At 36.8% G+C, this 21,163-nt stretch overlaps 1 protein-coding gene across 1 annotated transcript in view; it reads left to right on the top strand.

Annotated features, from left to right (window-relative positions):
• Window positions 1–21,163, top strand: part of RPGR (retinitis pigmentosa GTPase regulator) — a 54,652-nt gene that overhangs the window by 17,533 nt on the left and 15,956 nt on the right. Inside the window, exons 7-15 of the mRNA XM_039380182.1 lie at window positions 3,376–3,534; window positions 11,371–11,526; window positions 12,059–12,183; window positions 13,236–13,418; window positions 14,313–14,478; window positions 15,697–15,803; window positions 17,515–17,580; window positions 19,754–19,787; window positions 20,949–21,136. Of these exons, the coding sequence (XP_039236116.1) occupies window positions 3,376–3,534; window positions 11,371–11,526; window positions 12,059–12,183; window positions 13,236–13,418; window positions 14,313–14,478; window positions 15,697–15,803; window positions 17,515–17,580; window positions 19,754–19,787; window positions 20,949–21,136 (1,184 nt within the window). The remainder of the gene's footprint in view (window positions 1–3,375; window positions 3,535–11,370; window positions 11,527–12,058; window positions 12,184–13,235; window positions 13,419–14,312; window positions 14,479–15,696; window positions 15,804–17,514; window positions 17,581–19,753; window positions 19,788–20,948; window positions 21,137–21,163) is intronic.

Below are 21,163 nucleotides of genomic sequence, written 5' to 3'. Positions count from 1 at the left end.
TCACAGTATGTTTCCTTTCTCTTTGCAGACTTAGGATGCTGGGTCCCAGCATTTGAGATATGTCTCAAACAAAGCAACATAAAAACAAAGAGCTAGAAGAGGGTAGCAACGATTTTGAGCCCTTACACAGATCCTTACTTGACGTGCCTTTGACCATACTCACTCAGGAGGGGACAGTTTTTCAGGAAGCATTAAGCTTGGCAAGCACGTGGAGCTCATTTGTCCACTGGAGGAGATGGAGAGCAGGAAAAGCAAATGTATCTAAACCACTGCTCTGGTGTCTACAGCAGAATTAGATTTGTGGAGCCAGAAAGGAGCTGAATATATTCTTATATCTTCTAGTGTTTCCCCTGCCTGAATTCTTACTGTAATCAAGGTCAAGATAAATTCTCTTTGAAAATATGTCTTTTCATAGAGACCTTTGCAGTTGCCATGAATTCCTTTCTTAATATATTTTGTCATTATTTCTAAGGGCTGGTTTTAAAGAGCATTCATCCCACAAACACTTCTGTACTCTGAATTTCAGTGTCTGAGATGGTTTTAACCAGTTTAGTTTTGAAAAAAATAGTTCTTTTCTTTTTCTTCCTCATTTATTCAAGGAATCATAGAGTGACCCAACTCTTTTGTCCGCTGTTCTCATTTGCCACCAGCCAGGTCTCCTATCTGCTCTCATCTGCAGGATGCACGTTCGCCTTTGGGAGACATTTTCCATTTGCTTGCCCATTTCCTTGACATGCTCCTGGGACCTAAAGTTTAGTGATACAGAAAATGTGCCACATTATGGAAAGTTCAACACCTGAGAATGTGACTCATATGAGAGAAGAAAATTAAATAACCAGGTTCTGTTGTGAACATAATGTCCTTAAAATGCAGGTGTACTGCACACAGTACATCATGTCCTTAGCATGCAGATTTACTGCACACATGCTGCACTCAAAATTTATCTGGGTTTGACTGGATTCTTTTTATGCTTGATTGCTATTCTTCATAGCTTTTAGACCACTATTTGCCTTAAAGGGATGCGTAATGTATTCAAAAATTGCTTTAGTAAATGGTTTTATCTTTGTTAGCTGGATTATTAAGTTGAAAAAATGTAATAAACTTGATTAGTTTGGGAAGTCAATGGAAGCTTGGCCATTTGAATCTCTAATCCTATTAATTAGATTGTGATTGGATTAATTTTTTCAGTGCAGTAGTGTTTAAAAAGAACTGCTGGTCTCTTCAAAGAGAACTGCATAAGTAGTTATCTCCCAAGCGCTTTTGGGGGTTTATCAACTCATTTCTAAAAATATAAGGTTGATCTAAGAGTATTAAAACAATATTCGCATTCCAAAAAATACAGGTTCTTTTTGTTGTTGGGTTTTTTCCATTGTTTTCACTTAGAATCCCTAATAAAATCTCTTTGTCAGCAGAATGCTTTGGTTACAGAAAACCACACATTGCAGTTGTTTTTTTCTCTTTTTAATTGGGCTGCTGTTTTAGAACAGAAAATAGATGCTGCTGCAAATAACTGCAAAGTGTCAGCTTGTTCAGAGTATTTCTGCACATAGATATAAGAAAAAAGATCAGAATTAAAACAGGAAATCAAACTGAACAGAAAAGCTTAAACACAGTTCATTACGATTCTTAAAAAACACAGACAGATTGAAATGACTGCAAAACAACTCGTAGAGAAAAACTGTAGAAGAATGTAAGAAAGCCTCAAGAAGAGACAACTGAGAGGGGACCTCATCAATGTCTATAAATAGCTAAATGGGGGGTGTCAGAGGATGGACCAGGCTCTGCTCAGTGGTGCCCAGCAACAGGACAAGAGGTAACAGGCAGAAACTGATGCCCAGGAAGTTCCACCTGAACATGAGGAAGAACTTCTTTGCTGTGCAGTCACCGAGCACTGGAACAGGTTGCCCAGAGAGGGTGTGGAGTCTCCCTCACTGGAGATATTTCAGAGCCATCTGGACACAATCCTGTGCCATGTGCTCTGGGATGACCCTGCTTGAGCAGGGAGGTTGGAGCAGATGATCCACTGTGGTCCCTCCCAACCTTACCCATTCTATGTTTCTGTGATTCTGTGAAAGGTACTTCTCCACAGACACATGCAGGTAACCCAAGTGTTAGAATATTATTGGGCTAGTTTGTGTGTGCAGGAAAGAAAATGTCAGAATGATAGAAAAAAATAAGGACTACTGGGAGGATGAAGTTACACCTCTGATCATGAGAGTTAGGAAATACAGCTGCTATCCTGTTTCATTGCCTTGCTGAAGAGAATGGATCTCTGTGAATAGATTGTGGGTGGCTATTCAATAGCCTGAGTCCCATCAAACCTTGTAGAAAGCTTGACATTGAGTAAGATCACATTAATCTCATTCCCTGAGTGCCTTCCCATGCAGTTAGAACATTCTGTAAAGGTAGCAAGTCCAGTTGCCAGCCTTAGTGGCCCAGAACCACGGTACTTGAAGAATCTTTTCTGTTGTGAGAGGCAGAAGTGATCTTGGAAAATATAGAAACTCTATAAAACACTGTCCTAGTTTAACTCCAGCAACTAGGCACCACACATGCTCTCACTCACTGCCCCCCACCAGCAGGATCAGGCAGAGAATCAGAAGAGTTAAAGTGAAAAAAAACACTTGTGGGTTGAGATAAAGACAGTTTAACAGGTAAAACAATAGCGGTGTGTGCCAGCAAAGCAAGACAAGGAGTTCATTCACTTCTTCCCATGGGCAGGCAGGTGTTCAGCCATCCCCAGGACAGCAGGGCTCCATCACAGGTAACAGTGACTTGGGAAGACAAACACCATAATTCCATATGTCCAGATTAGAAACAAGTTATTTAAACTTAATTCTGGTTGAGTTATTGCTATGGAACCACTGCCATATTTCTGTGGTTGGATATACAGTTCTTTTCTTACTGTCCAAACCACACACAGTTTTGTGTCATTTACTGTGATTTCTTTATATCTTACAAGAAGAAAGCATGGATTTTCCATCAAAATTCCATGCAAAATTATTTTTGTTTCCATTCAAAATTATTTTCTGTTGTAATTCAGATTCTTACAAGCAACTTCAGTTGACATAAATACTGGTTACAGAAGGAATTGTAACCTCTCAGAAGTAGGATGTATATGGTTTTGGTTTTCTCTTGGCTACATTTCTTGCAGGCTCAGTATTGTGATTCTGATCTTGGAGGGAGCTAAAACCTAGCACCTTCATGTCCCATCAAAGCAGAGTGCTTTGCCCATCTGTTTGGGCATTATACAAGTATTTTCAACTATCCTGTAATGACTTTTCTGACAGTGATTTGTGTCTGCAGCAGTCTTGACAACTCATCCTTGCTTCTGAGTGTATGCTGGAAACCATACCATGTTCCATATTTTCACAGGAGATGGTGAGCTCTATACTTTTGGAGAACCTGCAAATGGTAAACTGGGATTATTGCCTGAACAGCTGAAGAACAATAGAGTCCCACAGCCTGTACTGGGAATTATGGAAAAAGTTAATAAGGTTGCTTGTGGTGGAGAGCACACAGTGGTGCTGACAGGTGTGTAATTTAACTGGCTTTTTTTTTCAGCCCTATAACTTAGTCTTAAATTTAATTTACTTTAAAGAATTTGCTTCCCACTGAAATTAGATGTAAATGGGATCCTGGTTGATACCACTGGTGACACCACTTGTGTGACCTTGTCTTTATCAAGCAAGTTGCCATGTAAATGTCCTTTTTATGACAGTATAAATGATGTATAGAGTTGTTTTACTTATAAGAAAATCCTATAAGAGCTCAAATGACCAAAAGGAGTAACTTTCCAGGGATGAGATTTGCACAGCATACTAAACCTGTTCAAGTCCACACAGCTTGGGATTCCCAGCATCTGAAGGGATAGAAGGTTATTGATACTATCTTGGTTTGTTTTTTTTTGTTTTTTTTTTTTTTTTTTTTTTTTTTTTATAGTCTTAGCTCCAATAAATAGCATTTTAAGTGAACTCTACCTAATCTGAGAACCTTTCTTACTGGAATTGTAATAAGCCAGCACCTCCTAGTGCAACACGGATGATTAATGTATTTTTCCTCTGAGGAACTTGAAAGTGGTATTGCAGTGAGGGGGGAAATTTTGGAGGAAAGGTTCCATTCTGTAGTAAATTGAAATTACCTTGAAATTTAGTAAAGTATTTAGGAAGTCACTTTTCAAGTAGCTGCACTAAGTACTGGATGCCTAAGTGAATTAAATATCTCTTGTTGTGATATGGATTTTTCCTGTGCCTTTCAGAAGAATCTTTAGCACACATATAAAACTAGTATAGATACAGACATTTGACATATCGTACAAGTTATGAAAATCAGCAAATACAGCTGTTACATAATAGTTCACAGGGCCACATATATAGTACTTGGAAGATGGTGTATGTTACTGAACTGTTAAATAGTTGTCTGCCAGTAGTGACTCAGCTTTTCCAAGAGATGTGCAAAGCATTGCTGGCTCTTTATTTCCACAAGTTCTATCCTGAACTGTAGCAGAAGAGAAGCAGGAAAGGTAAGTTTTACTTTGCCCACAGATGGTTTGAAAAATATCAGCTTTGGCTTGTAATGAATATAATATCTGTAAGGCTGTGTAGCCTGTAATTGTTCTCCTACCAAAATACAAAAGCTATAAAAACAAGTTGGATGTATAGTTATCAGTCCCTAAATCTGTATTCTGAAAAGTCTACATATTCTCTTGTCAATCTTGTGACACACCTTTAAGATTATGTAACTAAAATTTCTAAAATATAAACTGAAAATCTAACTGAGGGAGACTGCAAGTAATATAATGTGATATTGTACTGTAAGCCATTGGAGAGAGTAAGGGTGGAAGTGAGATGCTGGGAAAGGCTGTGTGTAATGATTCAAGCTGAAGATTCTGGGTAGGATAAAATTCCTTTGGGAAAACCATGAAGAGGAAATAGCAGTAGCCAATCCACGAAATAACGCAAATATATGTCTACATTTCAATGACTTTGTCTCTCATCTTCCACCAACGTGCAGTCTTACCCTGACAGTATTCTGTGTCATAAAATAAATTTCTTTACATAAAATCAGATTATCATTATTAGCAAAAGAATTACCATAAATTGGAGGCCACAAATGTGTAAATCATAGCACTATTTTATGTGTTATAAAGTGAAGTTCTGCAGAAAGAATTTGATTATCATTATTGATTGTTTTTTAACCATAAATCTGAGTTCAAACAATAGATATTTCATTCTAATGATATTTCATGTGATAAAAATTCATCATAACAAATTACAGAGATTTAGTAGAAAGATGAAGACCTGGATGACATCATCATTACAGTGAAATCTGTACAAGAGCTAGAACAAAGAGGCAAAATATAAATGCCAAAAAACCAAAAGCAGTAGAAGAACATACCACAGTAAGGTATTTTCATATTAATGCATAATAATGTAAGCTAGTGTTTTAGTATGTAAGATTTAGTTGCTTATGGAAATAGATTTTGTTGTAGAAGGCAAATAAGAAATTCAGTGCTGGCTTAGCTGTCAGTTGATGGTCAAAGTGTTGAGTGCCAGAAGATCTAGTTGAGTCACCGAAAGAGAGAAACTGTAACCTCCAGAAAAATACATTTCCTAAAGATTAATAGTAGTTGTGATAAGAGTGGGAAGTCAGATAGTTGGTTTTTTAATGTGATTCAGCTGTTATTAAATAGGTTACAGCTGTGAGCTTCTGCCCAGGATACTGAGTGAAAGAGTAGAGGATAGTGGAAATACTGTCTTGAGTGAAAAATACTTCATCAGCAGTGTTAACATACAGAAATTTTTCTGTCTCAAAGCAAAATTTGGGAAAAAAATGTGAAAAAGGATAGGTATGGACAATAATAATTTTGAAAGTGAGTGTTACATACATAGATTATAGTTTTAGCACCAGAAACTTAACTTGAAATCACTCCTGAATTGAATCACTTGAATCACTCCTTGAGATAAAGTGGTGTGACTACAAATTGAGAATTCTGATGACATATCTTTAAAGAGGAGCAGAAGCACTTATACCTGTTTTAAGCTCATTTTCATAGTTAAGAAATCAGTACGATTTTGAAGAAATTCTTAACTTTATGTGTCATCTGCCATGAAAATAGGTGCTGCTTGGTTTTAGTAATACAACATAACACATACTGATGTGGTTCTCATCTTTTCAGGGTCTTTCCAGTTTTTAAGGATGTGGCATTTCCCTCTAAAAAAATAAGAAGTGAGTGTCTGACTATTGAATATTCCCCAGCTTCCTCTATCTCATTTAACATTGCAAAAGGATAGGAGGAAGTGTCACGTGGAGATGCTGTTGCATGTCTTGGCTCATTTCTTGCCATCATTTCTACTTAGGGTTTATCAAATTAGAAGAAATCATAATCCAGTTATCTTACAGACTACAAGGCAAATTTCTTCCTGACTCTCATGTGTAATTAGTCTATTCCAAAGCACTTCATTTGATTTCTTTTTTATGACTTATCTATACTATTGGCAATTTTGTATGGTAAGAACCACTGTTATCTGGGTTATTAAATGAATCTACTGTTTGGAATCTCTCAAACAAGAATCAGAGTAAGTGGTAGAAAGTACATATTAAAATAATTCCTTTTTTTTTTTCCTCTGAAATTCCAAAATAGGAACCTCAATTATTTTTCCCAGAGAGCAAGAATTGTTGAGAGCAATTATTTGGAAAAAAACCCAACTTTTTAAAGATAAATTTTAGAAATAGTGAATATGGCATTGAAAGCTATCTTCTTTACAAGCCTTAGTGTTCCTTCTGCCTTTAATATTTGCAGTTGTTCTAGAGAAGCAACAGAACTGCAGTTAAAAATTCTAGCATGCAAAAGCTTTCTCTCCCTGAGGCAGCACAAACCTATGCATTTCATGGCAGTCAGTCAGCCACTCCAAGAAGATCATATCCTCATCCCACAGGAGTTCTCTCAGAGATTGAAATAAATGCACCCACTACCCCAATGCTTGCAGCTGCTTCCTACTGAAAATGAAAGCTGTTGCTGTCATGACTCTCAAAAGAAATGTGAGAGAGCAGCAATCACAATTTGTGTACTTTTTCAGTAAAATGTTTTAACAGGATAATAATAAATGTGAACCTAGACATTGGAGAAGAAGAAATAGATGATTTGGAGTGGCCTTAATATCTTCCAGTTTTTTTCAGATGACGGCAGATCCTCTGGGAATAATCTTGTCTATAGAAGGATATATTACCTCCTTTCATTCTCTGAAAGGAGGGAAAGCAAAGATAGTTCTTCAAAGGAAAAAGTGAATTAGTCCTTTGAGAATAGAATGTTTGACACAACAATACAGCACATTAGTGCATTAGTATCTAAAATGTTGGATTTTTCATCTTCTGTCTCAAGGTCTTTTAGAAAGAAAGCCGTGACACCCGTTTGAAAGAGGATAAAAAGGATGAAAAAACTCTACCTTTTCCTGACAGAACCCACTGTTCAAACCACATAGGATTATCTAGATTTTTCAGACCATTCTTAAGTCTGCATATTATTTATACTGAAATCCCCAAATCTAATTACTAGCTCTGGTAACACTGAGTATTGTGTTGATAGATGATTTTTTGCAGTAACATTTTTCATTATAAGGTGTTTAAAAACAAAGCTACTGTAAGAGTGAATAGCCCATTGACATAATAGTTATAGTAGTGATAATAATAATAATGTTTGGAAATTAATCTGTGTGGAGAGGCCATCAAGATGATCAGAGGGATGGATCACCTCTCCTGTGAGGCAAGGCTGAGAGAATTGGGGTTGTTCAGCCTGGAAAAAAGAAGGCTTTGTGATGATCTAATTGCAGCCTTCCAGTGCCTGAATGGAGCCCACAGGAAAGATAGAGAGGGACTATTTATAAGAGCATGTAGTAACAGGACAAGAAGGAATGTCTTCAAACTGAGAGTACATTTGTATTAGTTATGAGGACGAAATTCTTCACTATAAGGGTGGTGAGGCACTGGAACAAGTTGCCCAGAGAAACTGTGGATGCCCCATCCCTGGAAGTGTTCAAGGCCAGACTGGATGGGGCTTGGAACAACCTGGTCTAGTGGAAAGTGTCCCTGCCTCTGGCAGGGAGGGTTAAAACTAGGTGATATTTAAGGTGCCTTCCAACCCAGGCCATTCTGTGATTCCATGATTCCATGATTCTATGGTATAAGCATACCTCTCTGCTCTGTTTTAGTTCTGTGGGTTTTCAAACTTTGTCTGTAGCCTTAAATACATAGCAGGGAGTACATAATTCTTAAAAACACTCTCAGAGCTCATACAGTTCTTTAAGCAAATGGCATGTTTTAAAAAAAATTATGAAAGCTATATAAATTTTTACCTAGGACTATTTTATTGATAGTGCCAGTGATCACGGAGATTACAAAATATGCCTGCAAAGTTGGAGGTTAAGCAAATACAGGGAAATACCCCTGTTCTTCCAAAAAAGGAAATGTAGGAAGAAAAGGAGAAGCAGTCCCTGCACTTAGGTGCTGGAGGTCACTTGGAAAAACGAAGCCATTGGCTTCTGTGCAAGCTCTGAAACTGTTTCTCTTCATCTGTCAAGGACCCTCCTATCGGCTCTTGCTGTGGAGAGAGCAGTTCCTTCCTCAAGGCAGAGACAGGACTCGTGCTCTCTTCCTGCTGGGTGGTGTTTCTGTGTCTGAGCCTTCTTTGTGATTCCCAGATGCCCTGGAGGCATCTCTCATTCTCCTGTGGACATATGTCCATCCTCTTCCCTTATACCACTCTGGTGCTGCCTTGACTGTTCCACAGGAAACTATATCAGCAAAACCCCCCAAAACCTGACACACTGAGCTGGGCGTGGTCACCACATAACCAGGTGTGCAGCACAGTGCAGGAGGGGACTGAAGAAAGAAAATGAAGGGGGGATGAAATCTGCCCTTTCACTCTATTACATTTTGTCTGTCTCAGCCAAACATATCCTTACTGGGACTGAGGACTGTAAAGAGAAGTTAATATGAATCCCTTTGGGATTCATGCTGTAGGCAAATTTATTTACAAATCCAAATTCAGAATGGTGAAATTCAACACTGTCATTTTATCACTAAGTATGTGAGGTTGCTTTGCCATGCACTTCTCTTTCCACATATTTTTAAGGACAGTTTGGAGGAAATACCTCATTTCTGCTAAATGAGGTTATTACTGATGTTTGGCCTCACTGCTGTGCCAGAGCAGTGAATTGCTTAAGAAAGGTGCAAGGTTTTTCTCTTCCTGTGCCCTGTTAATTGACTAAGAAGTAAGTTTAGGAGGAGCAACATTTGGATGCCTCTGATCTGTAAGAGCAGCAGAAGAAATTGTTCTTATAAAAGCGCTCCAACCTGGCTTGGAATCACCCCTTTCTCCTCATTGTCAGAGAAAGAGAGAAAAGAAAATATTTCCTGCACTTTCACTTTTGAGAATCTCTCCCACTAGACACAAATGCAGAAGACATTGCATGTTTCATGCTAGAATTAAAGATATTGCGAAAAAACCCCTCCAACTTCACTCAAAGTAATTATGTTAATCAGATAAAGCCATATAATTTGGAAATTACAAGATCTACCAGTTTCCAAAGAAAAGTTAAGACAAATGCAATATTTCTAAGCAGAATTTATGGAATCAGCCATCCTGAGAAAATAATTTGCTGAAATGAAGATGAGACTTTGGTTTGCTTAGAAAAAGCTCCTGTCTTGCAGGAGTAGTTTTTTGATTCCGGTGCGGAAAGTCTAAATGTTACAGGAAATTTCTTGTTTTACTTTCTAAAGCTCCTGAGAAGGTGTTGCTTTCTTGCACTAGAATCTCCAGCAGAGGGAGCTTTATCATTACATTTAGTAAAAAAAAAAAAAAAAGAGGTTTACTCAATATCCTTCATCTACAGTCTGGAAAAAAAGTGAGATCGTTGGAGTTTTTTACAGTGGGAATTCATGACATCTTAATATGGCAAAGTTTTAAAGGAATAGAAAGGGCAAAGCCTTTCCTAGAAAGAACATTTCCATATGTAGTGTTACAGTATTTCATCAAGGTTCTTTTAAAATTGGAAAGTTTAGTGTAAGGGTACTATGGTAGTGATTTGTAACCTGGTCTGTTCTCTGCTTTCTCTTTCCCTGACAGCAGTGAAGGATTAGTTTAAGGGAATGGTAACATGATTAGTTTTTAGTATTTCTCCAGTCTGTGGCTACTGTGAGAATTGGATTGCACAGTGTAAGTTACTTTTGTGGCACTTAAAGTTATTTTGCTGTTCCAGTGGCCACAAAGAAGTGCTTAGAAAGCAAAGTTTCTCCGTTGATTGGTGTTCCACACATTCCTCTCTTGCCTTTGAAAAGGGTGGCATTTTTAATTTGAGGGCATCTCTACAGCCAAAGTGGGCATGTTCTGCACCGAATTCATAACAGTGATGTAACAATATATTTTGCTCCCAAGTTCTTTTTACTTAACATAGAATATTTTTTTGTCCTTCCCAGTCTTTCCAAGGTTTTCTTAATAATTTTTCAAGTACTTTAAATAATAGTTCTCTAGCTTTTCCTTCATTGCCTACATGCAAAAGAAAAAGGAGCAGGGAATAAAATTCCAGGAAAAACTCTCGTTTTCAAAAAAAACCTTCTCTTTTCAAGTATGACCTCATCAAGATTTCCAAGCTTCACAGTCTTCCCCTGTTGTGATGGAGTGCCAAGGACGGACACACCAAGAATCTTTATTGCTTTGGAGAAGCTTTTATTCTTTTTCCTGGCACAGACAGACCATTAAACAGACAAAATATAAATGTGGAAAGATGATTATTCTGTCACAAGATAACACAATTATAGTCTTCTCTGTGTTTAGTGCAGGGCTGATTTGGTAGCTGAACAGAATACTAAAACCTCTTCTGTTCCAGTCTCTTCTTACATACAATTTAGTATTGGTTTAAAGAGGTCTTATCTATGAAATTTAGGATCATACAAGGTAAATGAAGGTAAAGAGAAATTAAGATGAGACTATTGCACTTGAAAATGCATGAATATGTAAATATTGTGGTCTTGAATTGATTGCAGTATGTAAATTTCATTATTTTTTTTTAACTGGTACCTCATGTACCTGTGATCAGTGGGTTATTTTGCAGTTATGTTAGAAAATATATTGCATATTGAACCATTCAAAATTTTCTCTAAATATTTCCTGGTTTTCTTTATTTTGTTATATGTTGTTATTAATTGATAAATGTAATTGATTAGGGCTAGTGCATTTTTTTAATTGATTAAACATTGCTTTTTTAATGCTGATGTCAGTTGCCTTCCATTTGGCTAATAGAAAGCCATTTACTAGATAAATATATACATATATATCAGCATGTTTTTTTATTAACTCTGCCTGTACAATTTCAGAGACAGATGTCTATACTTTTGGACTTGGACAATATGGGCAGCTGGGCCATGGTACTTTTGTTTTTGAATCTTCAGTGCCGAAGTCTGTGAAACACTTGAAGAAGCATAAAATACGTAACGTTGCATGTGGGGAAAATCACACTGCTGTAATAGCAGGTATGTCAGTGCAAAAACCTGAAATGAACTTCCAGCAACTCACTATTGTACTGGAAAAGCTTCTGTTACAAAATGAGCAATAGCAGAAGACACGTGCAAGTGTACTGGTTCTGAGCCAGTGAGGAAGCCAGATTTGACAGGAATTCCTGATTCATATCCATGCCATGCATGACTCTGTGCCCTGTATCTCCTGGGGAATTATAGCCTTATAAACATGCCTTGCTTTAACAAATATTCTTGTTTAGAAACCTTTGTTTTTCTGTACAGTTTAAATCTTATTATTTTGTTAGAGTTTTTTTTTTTTTTTTTACAAATTGTCTAGACTAACTTGCATCTCAAACAGTCCTTTGTCTGAAAATATGCATATTTTTAAAAATCATATTCATCTGCTGAAGTTCTAAAAATAATTGTTCGTGTTTTGGTTTTGGAAGAAAAATATTTCTTACTTTCATGGCCTGTTGTTTTGTTTGCAATGGTTCTGTCCTGGTTTTGTATTGAATCTTGGTTATAACATCCTTTTTTCCACATACAGAGAATGGCCTCATGTTCACTTTTGGAGATGGACGACATGGCAAGCTGGGCTTTGGAGAAGAGAGTTTTACAAACCTGTTTGATCCCACTCTGTGTTATAATTTCTTGAAGTTCACAGTGCTTTTGGTAAAACTTTTGTTCGTGCTTCTCAGACACCTTTTTATGAAACACATTATTAATGACAATTATTTATTTCTTTAATATTTAATTAGTTGACAACATAAATTGAAAGAAAAAGGAAATTATATATGCTTACCTGTTTAGAATTTCTTTGGTTCGAACTGCACATATAGACTCTTTTTAGGGTTTCATTCAGTAGTCTTGTGCTATAGTGATTTGGTCTAGAGCTGTGGTAGCCTTTAAGATGAAATATTTATTACTCTTAGATTGTTGGAATAGGGGGAAATTGATATCTTTTCTGAAAACACCAGTGTTACCTTTTCAATTGTGGCAATTTTTGTACAGTGGGATGTTTTTAAATATTTTAGAATATTTGAGATTTTGCTTTTTAGAATTCAAATGGGATGAGAAAGCAGGAATACTCTTTCATTTTAAGGGAATTGTTTTTGTCTGTTTTTTGAGGTGCAGAAGAAATAAGTGTCACAGAATTGTCAGCTTCAAAAATGCTAACATAACTCAGGATTGAGCAAAATTTGGGATTAAAGTCTATTTGTCTTCTGTTTGTTTACTGGAAATAGAGTTTAAGGAAGTCTAATCAGAAGTGAAGTTTTTAAACTTTTTAAAAAGTGAAACCTCTGATCTTTATGTAATAATACTACGTATATTGGAGAGATTATGATTTGCTTTACATTTTGTGGATCTTGTGATAAAACAACTAGATTTGTGTAACTGAAACTATTAATATTGACCACATTTGACTTATATCAAAATAAGTAGCTCAAATCTCTCAAAAATCAGTGGAAATGTCTGCCTGTTGTTCTGTTCAATACAAATATATTGTATTTAGCTAAGAAGAAGTGAAGATAGATCACTAGTCATTAATAAACATAATTAAATACTTTTATTTTGCTGATGTAATTAGGAGCAAAATTTGAAGCAATTTGGTAGTCTTACCTTTATTACATTTTTCTTATAATCCAAGCCCCTTGAGATGATTATAAGAAAATGCCATCCTTCTATTGATACTTGAAATAATCAGACCCTTTTTTGAGCTGTAGGTTGCTTGTGGTGGTTGTCACATGCTGGTTTTTGCTGCTCCAAGACCTAAAGGATCTGAAGAAATACCCTTAGAAGATTTATATGAGAATCCTTTGACTGCTACTATCCCTAAAATGAGCGGGGACTTTGTACTGGCAGACACCTTACAACTGTCAGCAGCACGAATGCGACGTCGGGAGAGGGTAAATCCAGAGCTCTTTAGAGCTGCCATACTTCTTTTAGGAAACAAAATCACTTTTAAAGCTAAAAATCACAGCATATACCCAGCAGATAAATACATCTTCTTAAGATAAGTGTTTAAGTTTAATGTATAAAAAGAAAAATTAATATTTATTCTGATCCCAAAAGCTGATGCAGGAAAAAAAGAGGTATTGATCAGATTTTCCTTGTTTATTTCTGGGAAAAAAATTCAAATTGGGTTTGCAAAATAGAGAACCTCTTCTGTTGCATTTTTAAAAAGTATCTTATATTTTTAAATGGTGCCAAGAATCTGACTCTTTTGTTGTTCCTTCTGAGTCCTTGAATATATTAAACAAGTGCATAGTTTATAAAATATATAAGGAGAACATTTCACAATCAGCTTAAAATATCCCTAAATCCTGTAACTGCCTAAAATAATAGTTTTTTCACCTTTATCTCCACTAGACATTCCATGTGATTTCTTTAAGTAGCATGATGAGTTGGATTATTTTACTTACCTCTCTGAAAACTAACTCTACCAAAACCTGCATTTATTTCATAAAAATGTATTGATGTTGTGGGTTAAATATCTCAGTGTTATTTGAGAGAGTAGTTTTTCATTTTAAATAGAAATCTTAAATAGAAGTTCTTTTTGCCCTTTGTCTATATTTTAAGACTGTTTGAAATTATTGTGTAGAAACAATCTAAAAAATTCCTTCTATGTCCACTTTTTAGGACTATAAATAATTAAAATATTGAAGATATTTTTTTCTACTTTGTATAAAAGTTCAGCATAGTATCATCGACTAAAAGAAAATACTACTATTAAATATGAGAAATTGCTTACATTTTGTTCTTCTACCCTTATTCTCAGTATATTTTTTTATCTTCTAAAGGAAAGGTCACCAGAACAGTTTATTCGAATGGCACGAACTCTGCCTCCACTGGGAAAAAGCTTCTTAAAATCTTCATTGCCTGTGACAAGCAACACTACCCCATTCAGTTTTTCTGCAACAAGTCTTCCTAAAGCTGAATCTGTGGCAGATGGAGACAGTGAAAAAGGTGAATTGTCCCCACATCTTGCTGCTGTTTTCTGATAAGTATGGTTTAGCTCTCATCATTCATAAAGGATGCTCAGTTTGAATATGAAAGGAAGTTTAAGTTCAGTCTTACCTCAAGAGTGTCTGGCAGCATACACAAAGCTGAGAAATGCAGACAAGAAATTGCCTCACAGTGTTCATGTTTGGAAAACATGCTTAAAGATTCAGGGGAGACTTGAGTGAAAGAAAAAACAACTTCTGAATTGCACCTGTGGTTAGGAACAATAGTAGAGACAGTAAGGTCTATAAGAGAGCTTGGATAAGAGAAGAGGTCTACTAATTCTTGCAGGACCTTTCTTCTTTACTTGGAAATGCAAAATTCTCTATTAGCTAAGATAATAAGGATTTATAATATTCTAGCTAATGCAAAAGCCTGGATAACCATAATACTGATACAGCACTGGACTTTTGCACAGATTCTCTAGAGCAGATCTGGACTTATCTGGGTTCCTGGGCGTGTGATTTCCTTGGAGAAGCAGTGCTGAAGAGTGCAGAATGCAGTGCTTCTCTGTAAAGGTTAGCCCAGCTTTATTGGACAGTCAAATCTCATTTGAAAGTAATTAATTCAGTTAAAATTAGGATGATTATTTGTAAAGCAGCCAGCATGTCCATTAGCATTTCTCATTCTAGGAAAGCAATGCTGTGAAATTTGAATTGCCTTTAGAGTCTTCCTAGGCCTAAAACCTCAGGTTTTGTGCTGTATGGAATAGTCTTATACCTGATGGACTTGAGGTGAATCTGAAAATGACATAGGAACATTTTTATGATGCTGCATTGGAGTTAAACTCACTGTCTCTCCATCCATTGTATGGGTAATGTGCAATGTACGTAACATGACTGCAGCTAATTTGGTCTAATTGTTACACAGTTATTAAAAAGATTATCCAAAAGAATCTATGTCCCATGTAATATTTATGCTTTGAAAGCCTGCAGAAATGGTCAGAGATCTACAGTGCACTGATTGCTGGTCTCACTATTAACCTCTAATGCTAATACTGATGAAAAGGGTTGGAAGTGTTTCTTCTGTGTCTTAGGATGGGGGAATGAGGAATCTCACTACTTCAGTTCTATGTCAGAAAATTAGAAATACTCTCTATTTTATAAGAGTGGGGTGTTTTGTTTGCTATATATTGCTTCTTCCTATGGAATTTGTTTATTTATTTATTTCCCCCTATTGTAGAAAATGATCATCAAAAGGGTAAACCTGGTGAAACCTCTGCAGAAGAAGATTCAGATGATGACAGTACTGACAGAAATCTTGGAGATACAACTGACATCCTAAATATGGTAATATATTCCAATACTGAATCTATAATTCAATCATTTTTTATGCAGAGGAAGACAAAGAAGCTAAATCATGTTTCAGGTCCTAGTACAGAACTCCTGACTAGCCCAGAATGTCCTATGTGACACGAAGTACTGAAAGTAAAATGGGCATGCATTTCATATCATCATTATCCAGTGCTGAAATATGTTATAATTTCCCAAGTAATGCTGTAGGATGAGATTAAAGCAGTCCAAGTGATGCAGCCCCTCCCCACACTTTAGCTCTGGCAATCAGAAAGTAAAGGAAAAGCATGCTGGATACCACATGGTATCTGAACTTGATTTTCTTAATGATTTCCAAGAGAGAATTTCAGGAAATGAAGCAGAAGAGCTATCTTTTCCTGTTTCCAGAAGAGGTTTAGTACAGGTGGAGCATGTTAAAGAGAAGACCGAAATGCAGACATTTTGATTATTTGGTGATCCTCAAGCTTGTTCCTACATACTTCTTTTATTTAAAAAACCTGTTCACCTTATCACTTTTACACTTTTTCAAAACAATTTTGTTTGCTCAGCAGAAAGGACATGTCCAGGCCTTAATGCAGTGCACTGGAAAGAGAGTTGGGTTTTGTCTTTTTTTTAGCCTTTGATGGAATGGAAACTCTCTGTGGATTCAGCTCTGAATATGTTGTCAGTTATGCTGGAGGGATTGCACATTTTACAGGAATTATTATTTGCTTGTACTTAAAAGTACTTAATAATTTAACAGTCTGTTTGTACATACCATTTATTTCACAGTTATAAAACTTGATTTACAAGAAAAAAAATGTTTTCAGATACAATGCACAGCATGGCCTTATTTACATATTGCACACTTTATGAGCTAGACTTCCTTCTCCTTTTAGGTTTTGTACTTATCGTGAATCAATTTTAAAACATTTGTCAGAATGAAACAGTAAATTTGAAAAAAGCCCATCAGGCAAACTTGTCAAAATACAAAATAAAATGGTTACTCTTCTTGAATCTAAATGCAAATAACCTGATACAGCATAGTTGCCTCAATTTTTCTAGGCTGTGGCAACATATCTTATTGACGAGTGTGACAGGTGGAGGAAAACCTTTAATGTCATATTGATGATATGAATTTTTGGAAGTCTGAAACCAGAACTGTGTTGAAAAAGAATATGGTGATTAAGCCATAAGCAGTTAACAAACAGCAGCAAAGAACATTATCTGGTCATTTGGAATATATGGGAAAGGATGACCAAAATCTCACTACACATGCCAACCTAGTAATATTCTACATTGCCTTGCCTTTTGGGTTTTTGCTTTATGTAGAAGAGAGATTCCAAGGAAAATTTCTGCTGTATAATGTTTCTTTGAACATATTCTTTCAAAGCTGTGGTGTTGAGTTGAAGGTTGTGATGATCAGGTGTCATATTTGTAGCCTCAACTTTGTGGTGGATGGAAGGTGGATCTCAAATGTGCTTGTGGACTGTAAGAAAGGGCTTTCAGTCTCTACAGACCATCTAGGCTGGTTACCACTCTTTATAAGCAGTAAATGAGGAAGTGGAAGTGAAATAGGAGAGTTTAATGATCATACAGATTTGTCTCAACCTAACTGCAATAATATTAAAATGTTCATGAAATAGCTCTGTTTAGTAGAACTGGGATTTGCTGCTGCTTTCCCTGTTAGTTATATTTATTTTTTTAATAAAGATCTTATTTTTTACAGACACATGCAATGAAATTGAATCCCAGTGACTGGTCCATAGAATTATCACCACTCCAGAAACAGAAGGTACTGTAACTAGTTATATACATGTATACTTGTACTGATGTTCAAAAAATCTGCAATTCTTGTGTTATCCTAGTACTTCATTGTTTTTGCAAGGCAAAAAAAAAAAAAAATAGGCAAATTTTATAGGCCTCCTCTTGCAAATTTTCTGAATATCCAATTCTAAGATGAAATTCTAAGAAGTCAGAATTTGTGCAGGCACATAGAACTCCTCATATCCAGTGGGGTTTGAGATGAGAGTATATAATGTTTCACCAGTTTAAGGAGCAAGAGACTATCATATACACATTTCACATACATACATTTCTGCTGGTTTGTTGGTACAAAAAGATTTCAATTGACTTTTGGGACATAGTGTAAGTAAAAACTTTACTGACAGGTATTCACCATAGATTATATTTAAAGGAGCAAAATTACTGGTTTTAATCACGAAGTTAAAATACTTTGTATTACCTTCTTGTTTCACTCCTAAAGTGATCCTAGCTTTTTGGCATTTTGTTATATTTCTTTATAATTTTATTTTAGATTTTAAAAATTATTCTGCAAAATTTGTTAAATAAGTGTAAAATTTAAAGCAGAAAGGCAACAGATTTTCAAACTTCTTAGAAAGAGCATAGCAGTGAGTGCATCAGAAGATTTTTCCAGGGGGGAGGTGGAGTAAGGTGTAAGAGAACTGTGCTTATTTCCTTCTGTTTGCAACAACCTCATGCATTGCATCCGCTCTGGCTCATGGGATGTGGTACTGGATGCACAGTCCTTCCTGCATTCCCTTGCAGTGCTGGGTTAGAGAGAAAGGTGTAGTAGCACATTAATCACTAACAGAATGTTATGTTCTCATATATGCACTGGTGAATTCATTTCATGTGAAATATTCTACTTTTTATGCTATTTTTTAATCCCTTCTCACAAATTGTTTTTTTTCTTGTTCAGATGCTTTTCTAACCTTTTTCTTTTGCTGTCATTTGTCTTTAATGCTTTTTTTTTTCTTTCTTTTTAATTTTCTGCTTCTCGTGTGGAATAGAAGAACAATAAAAATGTGAAACTGAAAAGAGATGGTAAGGGTGGGCTGAAAAATAAGGATTCTGATTTCACAAAGGAGGTCTCAAAATTAGACTCTGGCTCTTTACAAAAACAGTCCTCACTTTCAGAGTCACCAGGACAAGATTTAGAAAAGAGTAGTGCCTTTGTAGGGAAGTCTGTGGCCAAAAAAAAAACAACAAAAGCTAAACCTGAGCATACACAAAGTGTTAGTACTTTGAAGAGGGGTGTTCAACAAATGACTAGGGACAAAAGCAGATTAGTGAAAAGGCAAGAAGAATATGTGGAAAATCCTGAATTTTTCAGAGAGGATGTAACTTATAATCTTCCAACTGAAAATCAAATTCTGTCTGAAAAACCAAATTCTTCCAATAAAAAATCAAAAACTGTTAAATCTAAGCAATCACTTAAAATAGAGGTACTTCCTTCTGCATCTAGGGATCACCCCCAGACTGATGATTCCTTAGTTGTAGGAAAATACAATCTCGTTCAAAAGCAAGAAAGTCGAGAAGCAATAAAAAGTCAAAACAAAATAAAGGATGTTGCTGAAAAATCTGAGAAGTGTGAAAGAACGCAGGTCAAAGGAGAAGAAAGTAGTGCAGAGAAGACAGAGAAGATAGGGTTTAAAATATCTGTAACTATGTCATCGTCTTCAACTGAGGAAAGTAGTTACGATCTTGAAAAGTATGTGCTTAAGCGTAGGAAAAAAGAGGAGGATTACAATGAAGGCAGAGACATCCAGAGGGCAAGGAGAACAGTAGAAAACATGGAAGATTTGGACTTAGAAAAAGAAGACAGTGAGATTGAGGAGATGCAAATTAGAAACAATGAGAAAGAATGTGTAGAAGAGACTGATTTAAAAAGCCAGAATGAGGAAGAAACAAACTCTGATGCTAAATCTGATGAAGATGGGCAATTAGAAATTAAGAATGGGGAGGATTCTGATCAAGAGCAGGAGGGTGAAGGCAGTGAAAAGGGTGAAAGTGAAAAAGAAAAATTAGATGAAACAATTGACAGTGAAGGTAAACTAGGGGAGGAAGAAGAAGACAGTGAGTATGAGAAAGGTAGAGATGAAGTTTCAGTAGAAAAAGATAAAGATGAGGAGGAAAAAGATAATGAGGAAGAACATGAAGGAGAGGAGTCACAGGCTGAGGGAGACAGTGAGAATGAGGGTGCAGAGGAGACTGAAGAGGTTAATCAGGAAGAAGGAAAAGATCAGGGAGATGAGCAAGGCAGGTTGATGAAGGAAGAAGAAATGCTGAGTGAGGGAGAAAAGGAGGATATGGAGAAGTATGCAAAAGAGGAAGGCACTGAAAAAGAAAAGGAGGAACAGGTTAAAAGTGAGGGAAGAAATGAGAGTGAGGAAGGAGGTGAACATAGAGAGAGGGAGGAAGAAAGAGAGACAGAGGCAGAAGAGGAAGGAGAAGATGAGAAGGAAGATGAAGAAGAAAATGAAGAAAGGGAGAAAGAAAAAGACAAAGAAGGTGAAGAGAAAGAATTAAGAGAACCATTGGCAGGGAAGGAAGAAGATGTATCTGAAGAAGAACAGGAAGAAGAAGAAGATATGAGGACTAAGAAGGTGGAGGAGGATGGAGTGGAAGAAGGAGAAGAGGGAGAGGGGGATGATGAAGTGGAACAGGAAAGAAAAGATGAGGAGAAAGAAGGAACAGAGGCAGAAGCAGAAGGGGAGGAGGATGGAGTGGAAGAAGGTGAAGAAGGGGAGGATGAAGTTGAAGAGGAAAGAAAAGATGAGGAGAAAAAAGAAAGAACAGAGGCAGAAGCAGAAGGGGAGGAGGATGGAGTGGAAGAAGGTGAAGAAGGGGAGGATGAAGTTGAAGAGGAAAGAAAAGATGAGGAGAAAAAAGAAAGAACAGAGGCAGAAGCAGAAGGGGAGGAGGATGGAGTGGAAGAAGGAGAAGAAGGGGAGGATGAAGTTGAAGAGGAAAGAAAAGATGAGAAAAAAGAAGGAACAGGGCTAGAAGCAGAAGGGGAGGAGGATGGAGAAGATGAAAAGGAAGAGGAGGGAGGAAATGAAGAAGAGGAAGAAGGGATAGAAGAAGATGAGGGAGTGGGGGAGGAAAAAGAAGAGGGAGTTGGAGAAGATGAGGGAGAAGAGGCAGTGGAAGAAGGAGAGGGAGATGAGGAAGAAGAGGGAGAAGAGGCAGTGGAAGAAGAAGAGGGAGATGAGGAAGAAGAGGGAGAAGAGGCAGTGGAAGAAGAGGGAGATGAGGAAGAAGAGGGAGAAGAGGCAGTGGAAGAAGAGGGAGATGAGGAAGAAGAGGGAGAAGAGGCAGTGGAAGAAGAAGAGGGAGATGAGGAAGAAGGAGTGGAAGAAGAAGAAGAGGAAGAGGAGGGAGAAGAGGGAGTGCAGGAAGAAGAAGAAGAAAAAGAGGAAGAAGAAGAAGAAGAAGAGGAAGAAGAAGAAGAGGAAGGAGAAGGGGAAGAGGGAGAAGAAGAAGGGGAAGAGGGAGAAGAAGGGGAAGAGGGAGAGGGGGAAGAAGAAGAAGAGGAGGAAAGGGATGTAGGAGAGGAGGAAGAGGATGAGGGA

The sequence above is a fragment of the Pipra filicauda genome, unplaced genomic scaffold (assembly GCF_003945595.2).
Source record: "Pipra filicauda isolate LSUMZ 115617 unplaced genomic scaffold, ASM394559v2 scaffold18_size4552066_pilon, whole genome shotgun sequence".
NCBI lineage: Eukaryota > Metazoa > Chordata > Aves > Passeriformes > Pipridae > Pipra > Pipra filicauda.
This window is presented reverse-complemented; position numbering and strand designations above follow the sequence as displayed.